Consider the following 26,046-nt stretch of genomic DNA (forward strand, 5'->3'; position numbering starts at 1 on the left):
CAATGTAGTACTACTCTTGGCAATTTCAATATTTTCTTCGTTTTCATTTTGATTTGTATCCGGATTTGTATTCAAATTGGCCGCGATTTGAAAGTCCTTTATTCAGTAGCTTATACACTAATGTAGTTCGCCTAAGCTTAGATTCAGGCTATTTATATCCCTAAAAAAGAAGTCCGTGACTCAGAGGAAATTTACGCCAGCCTTTGAGAATTATGCCGTCCGCAAAAGCTGCGCCCTGATTATGTTGTCCACAACGATCGGCTGATTTTAAAATACAATGTACTTACATTTAGGTCATGTATCCTTCGACACAAAGAATGAATAGGCCAAACTACGTATTGAAAATGCCGCTTTGATCAACGGAGAGAGAACTTTTAATCCCGACCGACAAAATGTTTATCGTGGTATACAATTTGATGCAAACAAAACTTAGCACTAAGCAACAAGAGACCAGAATATTGCACTATTGTCGGACAGTTTAGTTCCAAATTCAATAATATTCATGCGCATTATTTTTTATTGTAACAGTTCTTATTAAAAAAAATTATAACAGAGGCGCAATCGCCTCACTCAATTTCTCAGCACTGTGTGGGAATTATTTCAGTGTTTTCGGAACAAATGTGCATAACATATTGATATGTGTATTATTCAAAGGGGAAAACAAACTATAATCATATTGTATTGGAATACTCGACTATTAATAGTGACCACAATAGATGTCTGAGCACCTTGTCTTGTACATGATAGACGACATATTTTAAATTCCTTTGCCATCTTTGAATAAACTTTAAATAACTATTTTTCTGATACTATTGCAAGTTTGACCTCGGACTACCAAACATTGTGGTCTGAGGTTTGACGCTTAAGAATATTAGATTTATTTTGCTTTTACAAATTTACGAAAAATGAATGTCAACGTTCATCCATACCTTTATTTCTGTTAATAATTCCATCCACAAAACTATAGCATTTAATTAAGGTCAACGTTAACATTTTCATACAATATCGCCGTACTGTTCCCATATCATAGTAAATATCCAAAGGAAGGTAGGCGAGGTATAAATCAATGATGATGTTGAATCAGAGTGCCAGGGAATGGTGTGGGCTTAGTCACGATATATCTCACGATATTATGTATCTAGAGAGTCGATTCTGATTGTCGTCCATCTATTAGTCCAAGCACATGGTACTCAGCAGGCTTGGTTAGTTCTGTTTACGAAAACAAACAAACAAACAAACAAACAAACAAACAAACAACAACAACAACAACATATAAATATTGACAAAGCATAAATCAATATTAACAATGTGTCTATGCGACAAGAATGTGAAATGGTCAGTACTGTCATATCCCTACAAGTGTAAGAAAACATCTCGTCGCATAGAAATACTGATTTGTAATTACTATGTCATTCATGTTTTCCAGTATTTACATGTTGTTGTTGTTTATTTTTGTTTATTTGTTTTCATACACATACTTAACTAAACCTGAGCTCCCTATGGTCCAACCATAGGATGATACTCAGTACAGTCGAGTTCGTGAATAATCCGAATACAAGGACTGCTTTATTTACTACAAGTAAGGAACAACGAGGTGTACTATCATGACTATTGTCACATATACAGTATATTATATATACCAACCACAATTCAAACACAGAAACAATGTGTCTTTCCGTTTTTGTGCGTTTTAATTCTCATTACCCATGAATACACAATGCCCATGCATTCTGATGTCATTTGCTCCTGCTTAATTAACTTACATGGAAATTCGCTGGAGTGTTCATTGTACAAGTACATATTTCCAAGGCGTTTCCAGTAAAGTTAAGCTTTGTAAATGCATGAAGTTACGAATTGATGAAATGTTTCACAATGTTCAATAGGAAAGCTACGCTGTCGGACCCAACACTTCGAAGATAACTCACACGCTCAGTCAAAGCATAGATACCCCTCCACTGTCTGTTGTCAGTGCCACTACGCGACTTCGCTTGTTTTGTACACAGCTGAAGGTTTCCATTTTCCAAGCCCTTCATTGCGGGTTGTTTTTTATATACATTTTACAAATGTAATAATAATCAACATAATAATTACATTAAACTTAGAACCAGCAACTTTAAAGTGGTAAATTCGGATATCAACAAGCCTTCAGTCGAAGACATAGATCCCAACTGATGTGTAATATGGCACAGTTATTATGCAAATTTGAATGGTTTCTCTAGATACAAAGCTGCATAATTTATTGAGCAATTTGCTATTTGACCTTTCTTATGGAGATGAAAGTCAAAGGTCAAGAAACATTTGGTCATTTCACATCGAAAATGTTTGTCAAGGTCAAAGGTCAATGTCTCAAGCTCATAATTGATAATATGAGAACAGGCAAAACATGCTTTTTATCACAGATATGGCTGTCATTTGCTATACAGGACAAGGTCGCAAAATTAAGTGACGTGCATGTGCGTAACATAGTCTACTCAAGCCATGGTTATAATATCATCATCACTTGAAATGATGGTTTGATTAAAAAACACTATGACAATAACCCAAATTTGGCTATTTGACCTTGAAGTAGATGTTCAAGGTCAAAGATCAAGGTCTTAAAAGAAAGCTCAAATTTGATAACATGGTTGTAGGCACTTGAATGGCGTCACTACCTATTATACATGCAAAGTTATGATACATATTGTGAAATTTAACAACAGGATGGCCATAGTTGATTTAGTCACAAAACAAAGTGACATACATTTGCGCCAGGTTTCGTTGAATTGGCTGGTGCATGCCTGAGTGAAAGCACACACGCACTGACGGACACACAGACAGAACCCAATGTATAAGTCGGGGGGGGGGGTGTCCGTTGGGGACTAAAAAAAACACCTCCGCCCATTGAACTCCCGACGACGAAAGAATCTGTACAAATATTACTTTCAATCATGATCCCATAAAAAAGATCTGAACGTCTTACACGGTTTCATCTTTTTCAGAAAAAAGCACCTTAGTAACAACTTTAAAAAAACAAACCCACAAAGTCATTATATCATTGAAATGTCAGAAAAAACGTGGATTGTCAACACTAGTACATCCTAGTAGCAGTGGCAAAGTTTAATAAGCTGTATGCTTCTAGGATATTGGAACGAGAGTGGACATTCTTACAAATTATGTTACATTAATTCATCATGACAAGTACAAAATAGTAGAGTTGAATTTCCTTCGCGAATTTTCACAGAAGACAAATAGCCTGGCGATGGCATATTATTCGGTGATAACTCGATAGAAATCGTTTGAAATGTGACAAATATAGCAAATTTATGCACATACACATGGGATGTTCATTGTTGAAATCTCAGACCATTGGTTTGAGTTGAAACTGATTATTTCAAAATGGCTGATTCTGTTTCATAGTTGACGATGTAAGTTTAGGCAGCTGCATTTTTGGTCAGCACAAGTCTGTTATTTTGGTCAACACAAGTCTGTTATTTTTGGTCAACACAAGTCTGTTATTTTTGGTCAGCATTAAACAAATTACGGTAACCCCAGTGCACTTTTTAAAAATACAGTGGCGATTTTACAATATTGTGCTACTAATACTTCTGTAACCTGGAAGATTCAGTCGTTGTTTCCGCTTATGAAATATGCTCATGTAATGTATGCTTATAATTTGCTGTGGTAGCGAGTAGTTACATAATTGGAACAACGACTGGACCTTTCGTACTAGCACTTCTGGTAATCTTCCAGTAGATGAGGATAACATTCAAAGTTGAACCTTATTACCCTCAGGGAAAAAAAGAAAGGAAAGAAATACAATCATCCTAAGAAATAGCACTTTTGTATATATACAAAACAAAAACGAAACTGGCACATAAGATCAACATCAGGTAAAACACACCAGTTGCTGCATTGCTAGCATTACACACACACCTGGCAGCGTCAGTCAAGGGACTGTTCTACTCGCCAAATACTGCACAAGTTTTGTTTCAACAAAATTGATATGCAAAGAAGGGAACATGTAGTATTAGAGTAGTGTGTTGTCTACACACACGTACCAAGTCTCTTCGTCTAAAACTTTTCTATTACATCATATATCTGCAGAATTATTCCACTCGCGAAATCCGCGAACATTTCCGAGTCACATTGTCTATAATAACCCAACGTCAACATCCCCCGTTGAAGTAATAGTATGTCCTGCCATAGACCCTCCAAGAGGGTCTATGGTCCTTCTTAACACTTCGACACAAACAGTCTGTGTACAAAAACAAAATGGTGAAAGTAATTGGATTCGATAAAGAAATGTCTTAATCATCCTCTTGATTCTGGACGAAATCATCTGATTTAGCACCTGACGATTTAACTGAGTACACAGATGACAAATTAAAACTGAATTGACTCGCTCTTCTTTGACTGTAATGCTGACGTCACTTGTTTATGTAATGTAGTAAGACGATACGTCACTGTGATGTAAGTGAAATATGACTATAAGTCCTTAATTTACATAAATTAATATATATTTCAGTCCCTCTTCAAAACACCGTTGTGTGCGTTAGAGTTTAGACGTGTAGTTCCAGGTATAGAATTGGTTGCTGAATATGCAACGGCAGTTGGTTCTGGAGTTCCATTACCACGCACAAGTCCACATATGTCGGCCTACGAAAAAAAAAGATGAAGTCCATTCATATCCGTGATTTACAATGTCGAAAAGTATCGAAATAGTGATGGGGAAGTGATGTTAGAAGTACGAATTTTTCGATGTTGGAAAAGAGTAAACTTAAGTAATGAAAGAGTGCGGATCATTCCAGACTTGGGCAACCTAATAACTACACACGGGGCCACGTTGCAGAGATCTGATTCGGTTAATGTTTTATGTTCCAGATCACAGAGCTTTTTTGGAAAATCAATTTTTATTCGTTTTTTGTGCTAAATGATTTTTTGTTTGTACTGAATGATAAATGTCAAGCCTCAGAAACCCCCAAACTAACCTTAACTGACCTTTGACACGAATAACTGACACAAAAACATGAACATTGACTTACAGTCCAAACACCAAGTAATATTCCAATGACAGATCCCATGATGACGTCCTCCACAAAATGGCGCATGTCCTGGATTCTCGTTAGGCCGACATAGTAAGGTACTAGTACACATAGACTTTGTGTGATTGCAGTCAAAAATTTAGGAGAATTCTTTGGTAATCTTGCATTTAAATAGAACTGAAAGAGAGTGGAGGAAGCTGAGTGTGTTGGAAATAAGAGAAATTATGAAATGTATCATTTTATCTTCTTTATAAATTTGTCGTATACAGTATTGAAACGAATACGTTTGTAAGAAAATATAAACAAACACTAAAACACTTACATACTATATATATATATATATATATATATATATATATATATATATATATATATATATATATATATATAACTCTCATAACCTAAAAATATTATAAAAGTATATATGAATTTCAGCAATTTGTGAGCACAACTTAGTATTTCTTCACTCTAAACTGAATAAAAACATTTTAACGCAAGTGTTTTGTGGATATGGACTAATGACCTGAGTGGGTGATTGCGAACACAAATTCAGGTGAACACCTAAGCCCATAAGCCCTTGGGAAATATTTCTTTTACAAAGTTAACGATGTTTTCTTTTACAAACTAAAAACGAATAACAAACTTGAAACATTTGTAGAATATGAGAATGAAAAAACCCCAAATGCACACATTAAGAAATGGGGACAGTTGTTTGAAGTGATTACTTACGAAGAGTTTCCAAATTTTCATTTATGAAAAAAGTTGTATTTTTATCTCTGTAATAAGTCCAATAAAAACAACAATCTCCCAAGGGACTCTACCAGTCTAAGTACAACTCTAGAAGTATGGGCCGAGGACACATAACAGAATGACTAAATCCATATAAGAATACATTCATCACACTAAATTTTATTAAGAGCAATTGATATGAGGAGGAACTGTATTCAATAAAGTGGAGAAAGGGTGGTATAGTATGTCTATCGAAAAATAAAATAAAATAAAAATAAATCGACTCGAGACTTTTGTATGTCAGTACATGATGTCTAATACTTACCAGGAGGAATATACCACAATGAAATGCTAAGGCTGCATGACCCGATGGCCACGAATCACTGTGAAGGGAAGATTATATTTATTTCAATACAAAGTGTTTGTCACAAAGAGTTAGTGTGTTGCTCGGTTACAAGATTACAACAAATTTTTATCTTTCACGATTTTAATTGAACTGATTGCAGATTATTTTCAGTACAATTATATTGTACATTTCTAAATCGTTCTGTCAAAAAGTTTTAATCGTGTTAATAAAGTTTCCTGTGAAAAGTATTATATCAGTTTACTATCTTAGTTAATATTCGATTTTTAAAACGTGCTCCATTCCCCCATCCTCAATTCGCAACTCAACATAATAAACATAAAAACAGAAAAAAATTACAAATTATCTAGAATATCTGTACATAAGGAATCGGGGGGGGGGGAGATCTTAATTATGGAAACGCTGTCGATTAATTAGTTCATTGATTCATCAAACCTGAAAGGGAGGGGGACTTATAAGAGTTGACGTGAAATGGGGGGGGGGGTATCCCCATTAATCTGTCTTACAGTTATTATGTATTATTTTCTTTTCGTTTTGTTTCCTTTCCTTTCCACATACTCAGTACTTATTACACATATAGAGGTTTGTGAAGGACACAACTTCAGAAATACGTAAATATCATGGATATATGCCCTCATTAAATATTCACAAAACATTGAAGAAAGATTACCTTCCGTCGGCTATTATCTTAGCTGTAGTCGTACACCTATCAAAGCCTATAACTGTCTGGTTTGGAAGTAGTCCCGTCAAATCTGGATTGCAACTCTCCAGGAAATGAGGGCGTGGTTTAACTACCATTGCCTTGGGAACGACCACAAATATTCGAAGATAACAACTGACAAACAGGTAGTTAAACAATGTTGTACAGAAAGATGACACAGCTCCGCCAACTGAACGTTTCTTTGTGAATATTGTCGACGCTTCTCCAATAACCATCTGGAAGATGAAACGATTAGAAAAAGTGTTAACAGTAACCAAATCATATTCATTTCGCCAGGGTTAAGGGTTAAAGGTTAAAGGTTAAGGGTCTACCAATTTATCGTTTGTGCGTTACAGTCGTAATGCAATAAAATAATAAATGCTCCCATTCTTTCAATGTTTCAAGAATAAAATACGAAAGTTGTAATTTCTTTTAATTTTAAAAGTATAAGTATTAAAAGTGTTATCATTTGGAAAGGGTAGTAAGTGATAACTATGCCTAACATGTCGGACGACATGTGTTGTCTTGTTTGAACCCGTCGTCATGAATAAGTCGCACTGTTGTCATGTTTATGGCACAAGTGGTATCAACTAAAAATTATGTAAACCCAAAATTACAGTTTATCAATAGCTGACAAGCGACTGAAACGGACGCTAATTTGACTTGCAAATATCCAATTTTACTTATGTTTCATGGTGATCAAGATACTAATTTACATGAATTGGCATCGACGAATAGCATTGCAAATTTGAACTATCAACCAATCAAAAACGGTGTAGATAGAGACAAGTAGAAAAAGAGTTCCTAGGAGATCGGAATTGAAGTTTCGTCAAGAGAAAATACTCCCTGGAGGTCAGAGTTGATGTTTAGATCTTAGAGCTGGTAGTAATGAAGTTTGTACCTAGTGCTTCGAATGATCAACCACATAGCCACAAAGTCCTCAACTTTTAACTATTAGTTCTAGATAATCTATGATGTCAAGATGTTCTACATTCAATATATATATATATATATATATATATATATATATATATATATATATATATATATATATATATATATATATATATATATATATATATATATATATATATATATATATATTTGTGTCCTAAATTCTTCAGTGTTCGACTGTAGTATCCCTAACGGTACATCAAACTGCAAACTTCAAACTAGTATAAGTTCTTCCCCGCTAGAAAGTCCTCACTGCTAACTCCATTGCATGCTTTCTATGGATATTTTACTAAAACCGTCTGAGAAATATGACATGGTGGTGAATAAAAAAATCGAATTGTCTTCTTCAACTCATACTCATCCGTGGCTCAGTTACAAATCTACTCATTTTCGGGAAATTCTGCTTTCAAAAAAGTTTATATACTTCATTTGCCTCATTTTTAATGCTTCCTCCTTATTCATTTTTTCATCACATCTGTTACCTATCCAAGATAACCCTTGCTTTAACAACGAAACACACTTACTGAAGATATTGTAACTATGGTAACATATTTGAGTAGAGTTCCCCATCGTATAGAGTTCTTGTAGGGATAACCAATTTTGGCGTCGGTCAAATCAAACACCATTCCACTTGTACGGTTTGGAAACGCAAACGCAGCGATCTCATCCATGTGCCATGCTGGTAGAACTGGAAAAAAGAGATACTAGAGTTACTATAACAGTAAGCCAGGGTGTTGTCTCGTGTGTAAATGTCAAGGTAGTACTGTTCCTTACAGGTTTTCAACCAAGTCAAATGTAGATATAAAACTGATCAGCTATAGCAATGTCAACCAAATTCAACCTGACAGAACGGGAATAAAAAGAGAACGAACGAAGGAAAGAAAAACCCAAAGGGATGAATAGAATAGAAAGGTGTAGGAAAATTGGAGATTGGGAAAGGAAGAACAAACAAGCAAAGAAAAGAAAGCTCAGAGTCACTAAGACAGAGATTCGAATCTTTCGCCTCTTTTCAAAAATGGAGATACTGTGCACATTATCAGATGACAGTTTGAGAAGGAATGGGGGGGGGGGGTATCCAGTCTATGTCGCTGTGACTCTCCGTCAGTATTAAAACCATAGCCTCTTTTACGACACAGTCCAGGACGGCACCGTCAAGAGTATTTTCCGATGTTTCAGAAGCAAAGTAAACTCGGGTTTGGGAGAATGTTGTGATTAGTATAACACTGTCTATGATAGATAGACATGCGATAGCATAGTAAGAGAGGCTGGGGGACGGGGGAGGGGAAGGGAAGCAAACATTGACTTGGAACGGCTACGGAAGGAAACTATTTTTATGAATAAATTCCAGTCTTCTCATGTTTATATAATGTTTTGAAGGATAAAATCTCATCCAGATTTGTTGTAAAATCAACAGATTATCAGACAACCAACTTACTGCGTCATGATACATGCAGACGTCCTTGCTGTTAATAGTAAGTTTACAGAAGAGCTAATAACATGGACAAACAACATGTCAAGTACAAACCAAAGCAAAACTTTTTGTGTTATGGTATTCAAACGCTGAACATGTTAAAGTACATAAGGCCATTTTTGCTATAATAGCGTTTATAATAAGAAAAGTTACCCTAAAGATTCATCAGAAGCTGGTGTAATTTGACCATCTGGTGTTACATATAGTATACTACGTACAGTATCTCCGACATGCAACCAACAGTCGTCTGACAGTATATCACCTTACTGATTATGCTTGGATCTCATGTTCGATATTATAAATCTATATTGACGTATGAAAAAAATTGATTCCCGATTTCGAACTTTGGATATCGACTGCTGAGTATTTGTCCACAAAATTTCATTGACGGTGATTTCGTGACAGTGTTGGTGAAGAAAATGTCAGTTGTGACAGTGCCTGTACTAAGTCTTATACTAGCTTGTATTAGCACGCATAAAATTGAACATTCTATGAAAATGACGCGATACAACAACGAACACAACTTGATCATGGCAATAGCAAAGTATGTTTTCCAAAGCAAGGCAGGATCTCTAGTGTTACACAATTTGATCGTACCTTTCAGTTGTCTTGTTGCAAAATGTGCCCACTGTATATAGTGTTGGTTTTTATCATACAGTACTTTCCCACTTTGTGCTCAAAGCGCTTTACAATTATTACCCCTGGCAAGGATCTATAGCGGCACAACGGCCCTTTATACTTCTTCAACTCCCTGGGGCCGGGGAGCAGACTAGACAATCCATTGCAGTCTTTATAAGCGCACAGGATTAAAGCATTCACATTACAACCTCTATCATACCAGGTCCCCTTACGTCTTATTACGTCATAATTTTATTATTATTTTCACGATCGAATATCTCTTATCATAGAAAATACAGTTTGAAGGTTGAGTAATTCGATTCACAACAGATATTGTGCGCATACGTACATGATAGCCAAAAGAAAGCAGGGAATGAGATGGATGAGAGCTGGAAAACAAAGCAAACCAAATCGGTAATAACACAAACAGTAACAAAATGTGAGAGTAAAAGCGGAAAAACAAAAGTCATTGACCACCGAAAAACGAAAAGGTGAAATAAGAACAACGAAAGTTTGTGTACACAATAATAATTATTATTATATTATGCATACTAATTTTAGTGAGCATGTGTTGACGGAGTGATCAGTGCAAATTCTACAAAAATCTGTCTGATGAGATAAAGATTATACACGCAGAAGCTGAATATAGTAACTTGTAACCTGTATCAAACGTACTGTATTCATGATAAATACTAGTATGCATGATGTGTCGACTGGGCGACCAATCACTACGTCACTGTGACCTTTGGAATAACACGTGATTACATGACCTTCGTATATGACTGGTACATGGTCGATTCCATTTATATTTTGCAACTTTATTTTTAATTTTCAAGTCTTCGTGATATTACAGTTATCATAAATTTGACATTTCTCTATCTCGAAACCTAGTGCAATCTCAACCACAAACCTGAAAAGAATATTTGAAAAAAACTGACAACGATTATCATTAAACACATATAGAAGAGTTGTAGAATAGTCCCATATCATATTGCGAGATACGCAGAAAGACGGGGTGTAGATACATGTACCAGGGTTCAATTAATAGTACTATCTTTAGATTTGAGCATTGAATGATACGATACCTATAGCATGTTGTCATGGCTGGAGACTAGCTTTGATTGGCGATACAATGCGATTTGACCGACATGCAAAACCCATTGTTGTACCTTTTCTGTTTTCACATGAAAGCTATTATGGAACAACACGGAGTTACTGATCACCTTAGGCCCAAATGGAATGTCACTATACTAGCTACGTTGGAGATTTTTTTCAAACCCAATGGAGAACCAACTCCCATTTCATATCCCGTGCTAGACAGTAACGAAATTTAGACACAAAACGACCAAGTACAGTACAATGGCAGTAGCTTGGAACGTAATTTCATATTATATGATACATACATACATACATACATACATACATACATACATATATACATACACACATACATACATACATACATACATACATACATACATACATACATACATACATACATACATACATACATACCCACACCCACCCACCCACCCACCCACCCACACACACACACACACACACACACACATACATACATACATACATACATACATACATACATACATACGTACGTACGTACGCACGTACATACGTACATACGTACATACATAATATATATACATGCATACATAAACTCACACGGAATATATTATATACTCTATATACATAATAACATTGTTGATATAAATTACAAATAATATACACATAATTACGTGTTCGTGTTAGTTGAACCCTAGTTAGTGACGTAATAGTTTGTTCTCTCTGTGCTAGTAACACGTTAAAGATTATAATGACATCAATGTATATAAACATTTATTTGTGTCAATATTTCGCTGTGTAGAGGTTAGTTTTAAAACCACCTGTCAATCAAATTTTACAATCTGTTTCATAGGCATACGACAATCAACTCTCTTTAGCGATATGTGTATGTTGTCATATTGGGCTGAGCACGTACATGATGGGCTAGCCGGTGAACACGTGTATTTTGAATATAATACAATCTTTAGTGCATCCGTTAAGAAAATTACATTTCTTCATTGGACTTTTGTGCAATAAGTATTTGGTGCTAAAACAAACCAGTAAATATATAAACTACAGTAATAATAATTAAATAAGGTTTAAACGAAAGTTTAACTTTAGGTAATATATATCTTTTAACTTTGCAGTGTGCCCTTCCTTATGTTAAGCGCTGATTTTATGAAAGTTGTCAGTGCCATAAGTACGTGTTTGGTCTTTGATCAGAGTTAAAAAAAGAGTAATACATTTTGTTTCATTGTCTAGTTCTTAGAAATTACCTAGACCACTGATTGCACTTAGTCTGGTATACATTTGTTGTCTCTCAGTGTTATAGTTGTTGCATGTTGTGAACTGATGAAGTGTATTTCATCTTCTATCATATTGCAAGTGTTACATAATCTTTCTTCTATCTCTATTTTTGGTCTTTTATGTCTTCCAATTTCAATTTGTAGATCATGTGAGCTCAGTCTAATTCTTGAAACCAACTTCCTCTCATAATTTTAAGATAATTGGCTGTTTGTATCTTATTGTGTAATAATTTGTAAGTTTTGAGCTTTGAGTCTTGTCTGTCATTGGCTTTGGTCCATTTCTTGGTGAAATAATCTTTACAAATGTTCAAAAAGTATTCCTTTGTGGTATTGTTGATGTTTGAAATTCCATATTCTTTTTTCATTTTGTTTAAATTATCTAACCATGAGCCAGGATAATTCTTGTAATTCTTTCATAGCTGTGATACATGTGTCCTTTCTTATAGTCTTCTATATTTCTATAGTACTGTACTGCTTTCACTTGGATGGTTGGCAAAAGTGGCCTTCTACCAAGTTCCATCCTGCACCCAATGCTGCTTGTTTTGTTGTTAACATTTAAAATTTGTCTACACCATTTTAGATGGTATTTTTCAGTCTCTGTTTATGTGAAAACCACGGAAATAATAATAGATAGATTGTTTTCAGAGGTCAAAGTTGACAGGTTGCATATAATCTAATTAATATACGGTATCTTTACTATTTACGATTTACTACCTAGTTAGAGACCACGTTGGTATCCAGACTAGATTGATTATGCAAACGAGAGAGGACCCGTATCCGTTCAGTTAGTCCTGATGTACCAGTAGAACTCGAACACAATTATAGGCCCTATTGTCTATTTCCCATCTGTGTTCAAATAATACATATTACATCATCACACACTGACTACAACAGTGTCGTGTGCCACTGGGAAAGCCTAAAATTGTATACTGTGTCACAGTGTGTGTACAGTTAGTCAGTTCCGAGTCATTGTCTTCCAAAGGATATATCCCTTCCATGTTCAGTTTCCCAGTCTGACGTGCAGTATTATTTGGAAAACATATCGATAAATCAAATATAACAATGTATTGGATAGCACTATAAGCTATGTCTTGTATGGCTAGATCAGTTGAAATTTGATCAATCTGTTAATTTTGCTACTGGTCAGATATAATGTTAGACAAAACTATATTGTTTCCAAACTCAAAATCAAAATCAGCGTTTCATGACATTTCTATTGTATTGTATTCCTCATTGAAAATGTTGAGTCTATAGAACGCACGCAGACGTCTCGTGCTAATTTCCATTGAATGGGGGAATCGAACGAAGTACACAATGACAGGAAATGGGAGCATCGTCCTTTTGGTGTACGGCCTATATACATATATGGAGTATTTACGGTGACTACAAGTATTGTTCTCATACTGTGTGGGTAGAATGTGGTCCACGTAATATGAAACTCCACATACACACGAAGAACTAGTTATAGAATAATTAATAATCAAATGAAGCATAAAATATAGAAATATGCAAATGAAAGGATAATTGGATGGCAATTGAATAAGAAAGCAAAAAATAAAACAAAACAAAACAAAAATCACCCCCCAAAAAATATAGCACATATGCACACAATAACATACATACATACATACATACATACATACATACATACATACATACATACATACAAACAAACAAACAAACAAACAAACAAACACAAACACAAACACAAACACAAACACAAACACAAACACAAACACAAACACAAAGAAACAAACAAACAAACAAACAAAAATCGAATTCCCTAGACGAAAACGTATATGTGAACAGTGAAGGTCACTTGTTTAGCTATATACCGTGTATACTATACATACTGTATGCACACAGTTCTATTTATGGACGTGTATCGTCATCAATAGGTTAACAATGATTTGCGGTATGACCATGGCACAGCTGGGATACCCGGATAGTCAAATATGGTTTTATCAACGGACTGGTTTTATTCATCTAGTCAGAAATCAACATTTACTGATATAGAGTGAAACGAACACAGAAGTGTCACTTACCGGCAATGAGAAACATGCAGAAATTCACGATGCCGGTTAGTAGCATGCTTTTGAAGGTAGCCATCGTATCTCTCACACAAGCCTCGTTGATCGGCTGATCTGCTCAATTTGACAATATTCACCTTCGGACTCACAGAACAATGGACTGATTAAAAGGTATTAAATTTCCACGGCAATGTGACGCAACATTATCCCTTTTCTCTACCCAGAAATTACGATACACCGTCCTTGGAAAATGTCAGCCTTTGTCTATGACTGTGTCTCCGTCTGCGTCCTCTACTATACTGCCTATGTACAGCGCATTTATGACCTGCCTTCGTCACAATGTGACCTCGCTTCACCCAGAAATGGGTTGTCCTACATCTTCCGGCACATGCCAGCATCACAACAGCTGATATACATAGAAAGGTTATCAAAGTAGTTTGTCCCCTATGGGGGCGTTTTACCAGTTTGTCACCCTTTTTCGAAGTACCGAAATCATTAGAGGTATATATCAGTGATAATACAACCTTGAAAAAAAAGCTATAATTTCATTAATTCAAAGTATAGATGGTGTCTGGAAAATGATTTCATTCTCGAGACAAGACGACCCACGATATTTACTTTTACTTTAAAAGTATATATTGTGCAAATATTAACTATCCATAACATTTATAGTTAAACTCTGAGCGCAAAGCTGTGAGGTCACAGCTAAGAAAATCAATACCAACAAGGTCACCCTTATTATCCTAGTTGTAGCGTCATCACGTTCTCGTCTATACATATGAAACGTAGCCTTCATTGCAACGATCACGAAACTAACATTGCAGCGACCACGAAAAAGTATATGTAAAACCTAAAGATACGGAACATGCGCTTTGTTCGTAGTGCGACAGAAATCCTTTCAAATCGTTGCCGTGTAACAGATTTTCTGATCGTACGATGGAATGCCCGGAACTTTTTACACCGCCTGACGTACTATATAGGTAGATACAAGAAGAGTAAGCTTACCATACCAACCATAGGCTAAAATCAATTCTTAATAATGATATTTACGCAAAACAAGCAGACTAACAAATGTCAGTAGTCATTTTAAGGTACTCTTCAGGCGTATTTAAATGTAAACTGCCAATCAAAGTTCATATGACCTGCAATTGAATAGAACGGTTGCAAAGAAAACCATGATAAGGTTACAATCGGTGAAAGAAAGAAAGAAAGAAAGAAAGAAAGAAAGAAAGAAAGAAAGAAAGAAAGAAAGAAAGAAAGAAAGAAAGAAAGAAAGAAAGAAAGAAAGAAAGAAAGAAAGAAAGAAAGAAAGAAAGAAAGAATCCCGGTGAGGAACATGGAACAGTTCCTGGGAACTGGTCAGGTTGTGTAATAACCGCACGTTCCGATAACATTCTATTACATGTAATATTTTATGAAGTGCAGACACTGTACATGTTTAATGTTAGTACATTCATGCATAAAATAATATTAGGGTACAGCTGAAGGCCACACAATGTTGATTGTTTCTTCTAACTTCTTCTTCAATTGCAGAGTCTAGTTCTTTACACACATATCCTCTTATAATTATACATTACTATACTCTTCATGCTTTCACCTTATACATGTAGGACTTCAGACTGTTCACATATACGAACAAGAACGGCGTTCCATCTGAAAGGTTTGGGCTCAGGCCATGTTTACACAAAGCTGTCATTCAAATCTGAAACATATCAAATATATATGAATACATGAGAATAAGGTTTCCAAATTTGCTCATTTCTGGTGCATTGTGACATTTTTTTTCAATTCTGTCTGTTATGACAATTTTTTTTCCTCAAGCCATTACACAATCAATTTTTTTTTCTGGTTCACCTGGAAACAAATTTCTTTCTTCTCAAAATCCTCCATAACCCCCCCCCCCCAGAAATCAAATGGTTCTCCCCTAACAGCGTAAAATGGAAAATGTACCTCACTATAAGAAAGGGAGTTGTTTGTCAGGTTTTCTCTTTGTGAACGTAATAGATTACAAAAATATTAGCAGAATCATATTCTATTCTATTCTATTCTATTCTATTCTATTCTATTCTATTCTATTCTATTCTATTCTATTCTATTCTTTTCTATTCTATTCTATTCTATTCTATTCTATTCTATTCTATTCTATTCTATTCTAATCTATCCTATTCTATTCTATCTAACGATAACTTACCGTTGACATGTACCAAATATTTTATTCAAAGCACGTGTTTTATTTGGATATTTGTACATTTTTATGCAAAATATTCAACTGTCTTTTTCGATTGTTATTATTATAGTCGTACTTTTCATTCAACTGTAATTGTTGTTGAGAAATATGGCACACAGAGGAAGATATACAGTAACTGAGGAACACCCAAGCCTACAAAAATCTGAGAGAGTTGTAAAAAAAAAGCAGCTAATTTTTGGCTCTACACGTACCCCTACAAACCATTATATAGTCATGATATTGCTGTCTAGCTGATATATTCGTCGTTGGTGGCACTATCACTAGCTAATGATCGTGATCAGTTTACATACGAATCTTTCCGCGTAGGATAAAATATCTTTCCATTTGTTTATTATTCCTTGTTAATAAAATAGATTGTCTGCATTAACTCGGGTCGTTTAATTGTTGTTATACCGTAACCCCACCCCTACCCCCACCCCACCCCACCCCACACACCATAAATGTACATGTATATTCAGTGAAACTGTGGAATTTTCAAGTTGACGGGCTAAGAATCGAATTTATAAAATTTAACCATTGGGACTAGATAACTAATTTTTCGGTCAGTTTGCATTGTTACTTCATTGGTGACTTGTATTTAAAAAGTTCAACTCAGCAATATCAGCGTTCAGGTTTTCCTGTACCCAGCAGGTCAATGCACCCATATACTAGTGTTAGTCAGACACTGACACCTACTGTGTTGTTGTCCAGCTGCTTGTGATGTAATCCTTCTTGGAAGTTTACAAAGTACGGTATACTGAAGTAGAATTGTTCTGTCTGAGGTTTTCAAAACGCACATCTCCAAGATTACGCAATTCTAAAAGTCCCTGGGTTAGACTGTAAGCAGTACATTTTGTATTGTATACATTACAAGTTTCAGTCGACAAAAGCATTAGGTGTAGCCAAGAGTCTTGTCTTTGTGGTACTATCTCCAGGAGATCCGTCTCCACACCAAACTTTTTGAGTTACAACGTTGTACATGTATTAACACCAAGACAAGTTTCTGTACGTACGCACATATCACCATATGTGTTTCAAAGAGGGTGGTCAGTATAACATGACGCTATTTTATTTCAGTTTTGAACTTTATAAATTATTTGCATCATATTCGACATAGAAATAGTCGTTTCGCAAAAGAAAATGTTTTGAGAAAATACTGTAAACCGCTAGAGAGTTAAACGATTAAAATTTCGAGTGTGATATGTAATTATCAATTGATATTGTAAAGTTGTTTCGATTACCTCTTTGTGTAACTTTAATACATTCATGTTTCTACAAATTACAAATATCACCTTCTATTTGATTTAGAAAAACAACGGATTTTCAAGTCATTACTTTATTTCATGACACCTTGTTTGGTAACGGTATTTTTAACGAGTAAAAAAAAGGTAAACAACAGAAAAAAAAAAATTTTTGTAAAGAAAGAAAGTAAACAATAAACAAAAAACCAACTATTTGTAAACAAATTAAATATGGCCAATTCCAAGCCCCTGTGCTTAGATCTAGAACTTTAATATACTTGTTGTGTCAGGGTCCCGAGTGAAAAAATACAAATCACAGTTGTGTCATATTGAAGGCTAAGAAAGGGAAATCGTTATTTCATAGTGAAATAACGACGAGACATCTCTATATGCTGTGTTGGTAGAAGATCATGGACACATGGCAAGCATGACAAGTATTCGCGTCTTGCAACCTATAGGTGGCGCACTGTCCTGCCAGCAGGCATAATCATGCTTACAGCCGGCTTTAAAGCAGAACCTCCACTTGAGGTAAAAAAAAAAAAACCACCCAAAAAACCAACTCTGTTGTCAAGGCACGTCGTTCAATAAATTTAGAATTAATATGTTACTACAATTTTTCCTCTGTGTGTACATACGTCTATAATATCATATAGAAAGCGACCCCATGTAGTACATTATGTAAACTTCTAGTACAATTTAACCTGTTAAGTGTCATTACAAGCTCACAAAGATACATTTTATTTACTAGTTTACATTTAGACCAATAGCAAACACACAGACATACAGACTGATAATTCATGCTTAATTTTACATGTACATTCAAACTATCGAAAAAGCACTAAAAAGGTACAGTATGGACAGATGAAGCAATATATAGCGACCCCATCATTGAATCATAAAAAAATAAAGCAATGTTCTAACAATTCTTGAAATTAGAAACTTTATTTCTCATAATTATTCCTGTTTCGAATCAACTATCCTATGAAATAACAGCATTAGCACCACAAATAAAGATTTCCAATCAACAGTGCCCCCTTGAGACAAAAATATAGTAATGTAGTTGCGTGAAAGCGGAATCACCACGTTTGTGAGATAGAACTGCATGGCTAGAGGGCGCCCTTCAATTGATAGCATACACAGCATCGTATTCTGGCTACTGTAACAGTTTGGTTTGAGACTTGATGCCCTGTGTGTGTGATTGTCAGTTACTAGAATGGTAGAATATTGATAAATGGAAATTGTATATAAAGTGCATGTCATTATCAACCATTCAAACGTGACTGTGTCGTCTTTCATAAAACTACTGCATCTATGTAGTATATTTCAGAAATATCATAGGGAATTGAGTCGTGAAATTTTGACATCAGCACATTACGGTACTTGATTACTAGATTGTGCTATTTATATTACAATGGAGTACGTTATAAAACACTGCCTTAGAATAAAAGTACTTCAAGTTCACATGGTTACAGAGATATCAAACGTGTAAGCCACATGATTTTCTGGCTTTGCTGTTTCTGATCTGTACCAATGAATACAGCAAGTCAATGGAAAGATAACAGCAATGCTACAATGGCATGGTTTCTCTGCTATCGTGGAGCACTTTGTATATCAAATACATATATACACTACATAACATTATCTGAAACAATGCTTATGTTTGAAATATTTGTCATTGAATTGTATAACATCAACACTGGCCAAACGTTGTATTTTAAGCAGATTTTGAATAGTAATATAAATATTGATAATCTTAAAAAAATTAAGTATACAATTGATATCAATACACTTGCTGCAAATTGGTTATGTGTTTGTGAAGCCATTAGAATAACATTAGAAAGTGTGATAAGTGCAATACCACACTTTGTGTTGAACAAGCATCATAATGGCCTTTAAATACTTTCACCCACACATTTACAGTAGCTATAGCTTAGCATCAAGTCCTCTGGGGATTTTGGCAAACTCTCAATTTGATTCCCTAATATTAAAGTAATAATTCATATTCTGCAATATGTGATTGCCATGTAAATCAGCCACACTGCTAACTATACAAAATGTCTGAGCATGAAAACCTTGTATTTCAGGAAGTTGACTTCTCATATTCATTCTATCTTTCATAATCTTCATTATTACACATAAATTTCACTCCAAATTATAACAGCAATAAAGGAATATAACAACAGACTGAATCTTACAAAACTTTCACTCCCCCAACCCTCCCCACCCACCAAGCAAGCTGTCAAGAAGTTTGATTCAAGCAGCAATCCAAAGACATTGTTAACTAACTCAATATTTTTAGACTTATGCATTTAAATTTCTCAAACTTTTGAACTTTTGGGATAGTGTATAAAATACAGCACAAAGAAATCATTGATATGTGTGATTTGAATAAACTTAACATTTACTCATTCTTTCCTCATTGAATAGGACGGAATGTTATTATTTAAACTGTAAGATGTGTCACGTCACTCACCCTCACTGGTCTGGCTTTAGGTGAAAGGTGTTGGTCGATGTGTGAGGGCGCTCTAACATGGTGCATCTTACAGACTAGTTATCATTGAAATAAAAATGAATATATATTAACACATATGAAATGGACATATGATTATGTAACAACACTACAATTCATTCTTTCATATCACATCGTGACATTTCCAAAATCTCAAGCTTTCTAACAAACACAAAAATGATATTTTGGTTTTTGAAATCAGATATTCACAATTTATCTTGATCATTTATTTACACGGGTATAAGATAATATTTTTATATGCCCCCCCCTGCTGTTCAGTTTGGTAAACTATGGAAAATTCTGAAAACTTTTCATGAAAATTTTTGGGGTCAACAGGAATGAAAGGTCAAAGTGACCTATTCAAATTTGCAGACTCCAAGTTTATCATTTATTGTAAAATGTTATTGTTGAATGTTGACTTTGTTCTTCATAATTTAACATTGCAATTAGTTGATTCCTGGTCCAGGCATCATTCTGTCTTTTGTCTTCCCACTGGCCCCTTAGTACCACTGTTTTTCTGAACAGTTCCTGCCACACCCTTTGGTAGAAGACCACAGACGTTTGCCTACAATGCAATAACAAACACCAATTTTATAGTAGCATGCTAGACTGTAATGACGTCATCAGTCCAGGGCTTATCAGCCTGACCTAATGGTCTGGGGAAAGAGAGATTAGACCACACCCACAACAGCTGATCTGTCAGTCTAGTTAGTTGCTAGACAGTAATGATGTCATCAGTCCCAGGCTTATCAGCCTGCCCTAATAGTTTGGGGAAAGAGAGATCAGACAACACCCACAACAGCTGATCTGTCAGTCTAAGTAGCATGCATGTACAGTTTGCATTATTTACAAGTCTGTATTCATTAACTAGAATTTGACATGCTGAATGTATAGGTGGAAATAGTTATCATAGATAAAACCTTGATTACACTATGCTAGTATAATGTTAATTACTGATGAGCATGTCTTTGATCACATTAAAAATTATCTTCAGTGCGTAAATTACTTGTACTAACATGTTGTTTAGTAGCTAATTAGAATTTAAATATTGTAAACTTTGACACATGTATCAAATTGGGCAATTAGAATATCACCTGCAATCTTAAAGGGATACAAGTAGAGTTTATCAAATTGGAGGTGATTTTCCTGCATATTAAGATACATTTGTGGTGAACCATATTTAAGCATCACTTGTTTCTGCACACACCTGGTATTCAGTTATTCATATATACACAATTCATTGATATAATTTAGTTTGTGTATACATGGTATACTATGATGTATAGCACTGTCCTCATGTTGAATGTTGAATCAGTTTGAAATTGAATTAAATTTGGTTCTCCTGTCCTCACATTCACTAAATCCATTTTAAACCTATTTCATTGAATCAATTTGAAACTACCTCAAGATGATGGTTTTGGCCTGATTCAAAGTAAATCTGTTCTAAACCGGTTTATCGATTCTAATTCATTGCTCAGTTCATTGTTCACGGGAATGGAAATCAGTTTATTGATTCAAATCCATTGCTTAGCTCATTTGTTCATGTTTTGACTTGATTCAGTCTGAATCAGTTTTGAATCAATCCAGGTGGGGTCAGGATAATAAATGAAAGGAAACCATTTTGAAAGGGACTGAATTCATGCCTTGATATAATCAATATACAAGAATAGTTTAATGACAATCTTATGTAAGGTTTGCCACCCATAATACATTATAAACTCAGCTTGTGCCACTGAAATGTATAGACTAACATTCCTTGTTTCAGAAACGATCATAATATACTTACTATCCAGACCCCCAGAATAACTCCAAATAAAATACCAGCTATCACATCTCCCCAGAAATGACGGTTGTCAACTATTCTTGTCAGAGATGCGAAAAATGGAATCATTGTAGCAGTGATTTGAAGTAATGCTGGAACAAGTTTTGGTGTGTTGTGTGGTAACTTGGTTTGAATGTAGAACTGTAAAAAAGGCAAAATTAAAACTTTTAAATAACATACTTTGGGTTTGAAAATATTGAAACTCTAATAACAGGAGTAAAAAGTTACCATGTTCCTCTGGTTGCATAAGAGTTAATACTACATAGCAAACTATATATTATATTAATGACTGCAGTAAAAAGAATTTAAGTCTCAGAGTTAAAAAGATGTATTGAGAGTTTTTCGTAAACTACACTTAGTCTATTCAAATTTAGACTTTTCTACTGTTGGATATCGAAATACATTTCTACCTACTCATCATTTCCATAATTTGTTTCGAGCAATAACACTGCTGGTCAGCCATCAACAACTTCTAGTTTTAAATTTATACATTTTGATAACGAATTCATTTTTTAAAAGTTCTACATAATTTGCTAACTAAATTCACTGAGGTATGTTTTGTGAGCTGAAATACAAATTACACATGGGTTTAATTCCCACCTTGAGCTTTCCACTATTTGCATTGATAACTAGTAATGACTGGAGGAGAGATTTAACTTACCATCAGGAAGTAGCATACATAGTAAGCAATAGCAGCATGGCCTGATGGGAAAGTTCCACTGAAATATAATTTTAATACATGTTTGATATCTTGTAAGATTATGAAATTAAAAAAATACACAAAGTTCTACAAATAAATAATGTCTGCAAATGAATAAACCTAGGGCCATTTCTTGGTCCTGAAATTCTACTAAAAGTTACCTGGACAGTGTTTTTGTTTATCATAAAGACAAAGTGAATCTTTAGAGAGCCACTTTACATGTACATGTAGTATACTAACATGCCAGTGTTGACCCTCAAGCCTCACAAATCATTTCACTTTCAAAACACACCATTTCTATCAACTTTCTAAGCCAAATTTCACTTTCAAAACACACCATTGCTATGAACTTTCTAAGCCAAATCTCACTTTCAAATTTGGATAATTTGTGCCTCCATTTGCCAAAGTTCAACATGTAAAGGGGAATGTCGCTACTGGAAATAAAGACAGTATCATGAACTTTGGGTTCTGGAGAGTCATTTAATGGTTTTACATCATCTGCAATTACTTGTGATTTCAGAGAACATGTTACATCAAGTTGAAATTGTCCCTCATTTGGGGATCTTTGCTGTGGGCCACACTGCCTCATGGGAGTCAGCAGGTATACATATACAATAGGTGAACAATGAATATTCATCCTAAGTGCCTACTACCATCAATGAAACCATCATGAATATTCATAGTTCACTTATTGCATATGGGGGAGGACAGAATGAGTTTGGAATATTTCAGGAAATTTACATACGTTGCATCCTTTAAGCCTTTTTGATTGGTGCACACTTCATACGACTGCAGGTGTTGAGAGGCAATGACTTTGGTAGGGTCTGGTTTGCAGGACTCCAAGAAGCTGGGTCTTGGAGATACCAGTAGACCTTTGGTTGTCATTACCCAGATTCTGTGAATGCACCATCCAAAGAGGAATGTTACATACAGTCGTACAAAGTGATAGATGGCAGTCTTCAGAGAATACTTTCCTCGAAGCACACTGCTAAGTTCTCCAATGGCAAGCTGTAAAATGTGAAGACGAAGATAAAGATATAGTGAGATAATGATTCAGAATTCAGAAACAATGCTACTGTGTAGTGAATTCACTGATTTGAATTGGTATACATAACCTTAACATTCAATACATGCAGTACGCATTGCCACATATCAACACCTATTGAAGAACTGAGCTAAAACATGTACTATGATGTAGGAGGCTTACACTTAGATGAAGATCTCAGGGGGAAAAACATGGGCATAACTTCTGATACATGTATTGTAGGAATGATACTTCCTGATGCCATGGTCAAATGATAAAAATCAATGTCCTTACCACAATAACTGCAGACCATCCTAAGACTGGTGTTAACCAGGATAATGGTAGGGTTTTCCTGGATGGATAGGCTAATGTAGGATCATTAATGTTGAACATACCATCTTTAAGACGGTCTGGGTTCACCTCCAACATTAGAGCATCTATATTCCATGCTACATATGCTGTAAAAATTAAAAATAAACCAGAATGTGACTTTATTGTAGCTTGTACTGTTTTTAACTGAAATACATGTACACGTCTAGCTGCAATAATTGTAGCTTTGTTTATATTTATAATACTGTTTCAATCGTTTTCATATTTTATTTTGAGTGACTCAACATTTTTGTTTTACTTTTTATTTTCTTACAGGGTTTGCAAAGAAAAAACAAAGCTTAATTCTATTATTGTACCTGGCCAATCTAAAAGTTGTTGCTCTAGAAGTCCTGAGATGCAATATAAAATTCATCCACAGCCACCCACACAGTCATTAACATGATGTCTCTGTTAATCAATCACAAAATTCTAACCAATAACACAGTCCTTCATAAAGTTAGTATTTATTGGGGCAGTTATGTAATGTCCAAATATGTTATATTTGTCAGCTCAGGATGCTATTTATGTACAGTTTATGTCACTTTAGCAGCTGGGGTTCACTGATTTGATGAACAACTTTCTGTGTTGATTGAGGGACTTTGACCAGACTGTGGTTAGAAACCACAGTTGGCATCCAGACTACACCTATGCTAGATGCACGTATGATGTGCCTGTGTATCTTAGTAACCACTGTTATTACTATGTCCCTCAATATATCACTGAGAAAATGGTACATTAAACATTTACATTTAGATTGTAACTATTAGGGTGGTGGTGTACTGTAATGATGCGTCCACAATGACTGATCTGTCAGTCTTGCTGTGGTTGTGGTGGCAGCAGCATGGTGATCACATGATAACTACATGTAGTAAAGCTTTAGAAATCTGATTGACAACATGATTTTGATATCATACTAGTCTTATACATGTACAGTAGGATGTAAATGTTATCATTAGAATATCTAAATGTCCATCTCTCAAACACATTACTGATATGGGATCTTTCATTCATGGAGTGAGTCATTTTAATAAATCACCAATTCAAAGATACAAAGTATTCAAACACCATCGCAATGCTACGAGTCACGACGCAAATGCTGGTTCATCTATTTTTTTTATCCAGGTAGAAACACAACTGCATGGCTTCAAGTCACCAAGCCCTTTGGTGACCAACCTTTGGAAAGAACTAGCTATATATTGTATTGTATTTTGAAATGGTGTATCGTCCCAGACTAAAACACAACATGACAATGTAATACCGGTACGGCGGTACCACATAAATATCATATTTTTTAAAATAACATTTACTACATCTATCAGAAAACCAACAGTTATCTCACTAATACATCCATGGATGTTCGAACTGACCTGTCGCGGCAAAAATAAGAGCATTTAGAGCAACGTTTACTGGCTGGATTTCTCCCATGATGGTAAAAAGATGAAACTTCAAGTCGTCGAGTTCTGGAAAATCGTGTAACTAACTGCGTTTGTCCGACCACGTCCCAGTAGACCGTTAGTGAGTGCATAGATGAGTGCACCGAGTGACCTGATCAGAGTTCAGTTTATATGTACCTGAGGAAATGTATATAAACAGCCAATCAAATGTGTGCTTACAACGTTACGGCGTCTGTACGTCACCAGTTCGTAGAGGGCGCTGTGGCACATCTGGCTGGGCGTACCTACCTAGGCCGCGCTAGCGCCTGCTCAATCTGGCTCGCTCGATCGGCTCGACTACGTTACCTACTCGAGTTGTCCAATCCTACATCTTTTTATACATGGTGTTTATGTAGGAGATGGACTTTCATACCATCTTTAGGGGTCGCAAAAAATAAATGTATCGGGCTGTTGTTTAATGTGGCGTAAACATCAAGGGTACATTTTACCGCAACGTATTTTATACAA

At 35.2% G+C, this 26,046-nt stretch overlaps 2 protein-coding genes across 2 annotated transcripts; both read right to left on the reverse strand.

The window, feature by feature from the left end:
• Nucleotides 1–986: 986 nt before the first annotated feature.
• LOC144433748 (phospholipid phosphatase 1-like) lies at nt 987–14,534 on the reverse strand. The gene is made up of 6 exons (XM_078122106.1): nt 14,269–14,534; nt 8,293–8,456; nt 6,785–7,050; nt 6,076–6,133; nt 5,022–5,198; nt 987–4,635 (listed from the first exon to the last, which is right to left on the reverse strand). The coding sequence occupies exons 1-6, from the start codon at nt 14,330–14,332 to the stop codon at nt 4,501–4,503; spliced, it is 864 nt and encodes a 287-aa protein (XP_077978232.1). The 5' UTR covers nt 14,333–14,534; the 3' UTR covers nt 987–4,500.
• A 5,936-nt stretch (nt 14,535–20,470) lies between these two features.
• On the reverse strand, nt 20,471–25,671 carry LOC144434627 (phospholipid phosphatase 1-like). The gene is made up of 6 exons (XM_078123113.1): nt 25,513–25,671; nt 24,071–24,234; nt 23,498–23,760; nt 22,714–22,771; nt 22,017–22,193; nt 20,471–20,795 (listed from the first exon to the last, which is right to left on the reverse strand). Exons 1-6 carry the CDS (start codon nt 25,568–25,570, stop codon nt 20,700–20,702), a joined length of 816 nt encoding a protein of 271 aa, XP_077979239.1. The 5' UTR covers nt 25,571–25,671; the 3' UTR covers nt 20,471–20,699.
• Nucleotides 25,672–26,046: the final 375 nt, after the last annotated feature.

This window comes from Glandiceps talaboti, chromosome 4 (assembly GCF_964340395.1).
Source record: "Glandiceps talaboti chromosome 4, keGlaTala1.1, whole genome shotgun sequence".
Taxonomy (NCBI): domain Eukaryota; kingdom Metazoa; phylum Hemichordata; class Enteropneusta; family Spengelidae; genus Glandiceps; species Glandiceps talaboti.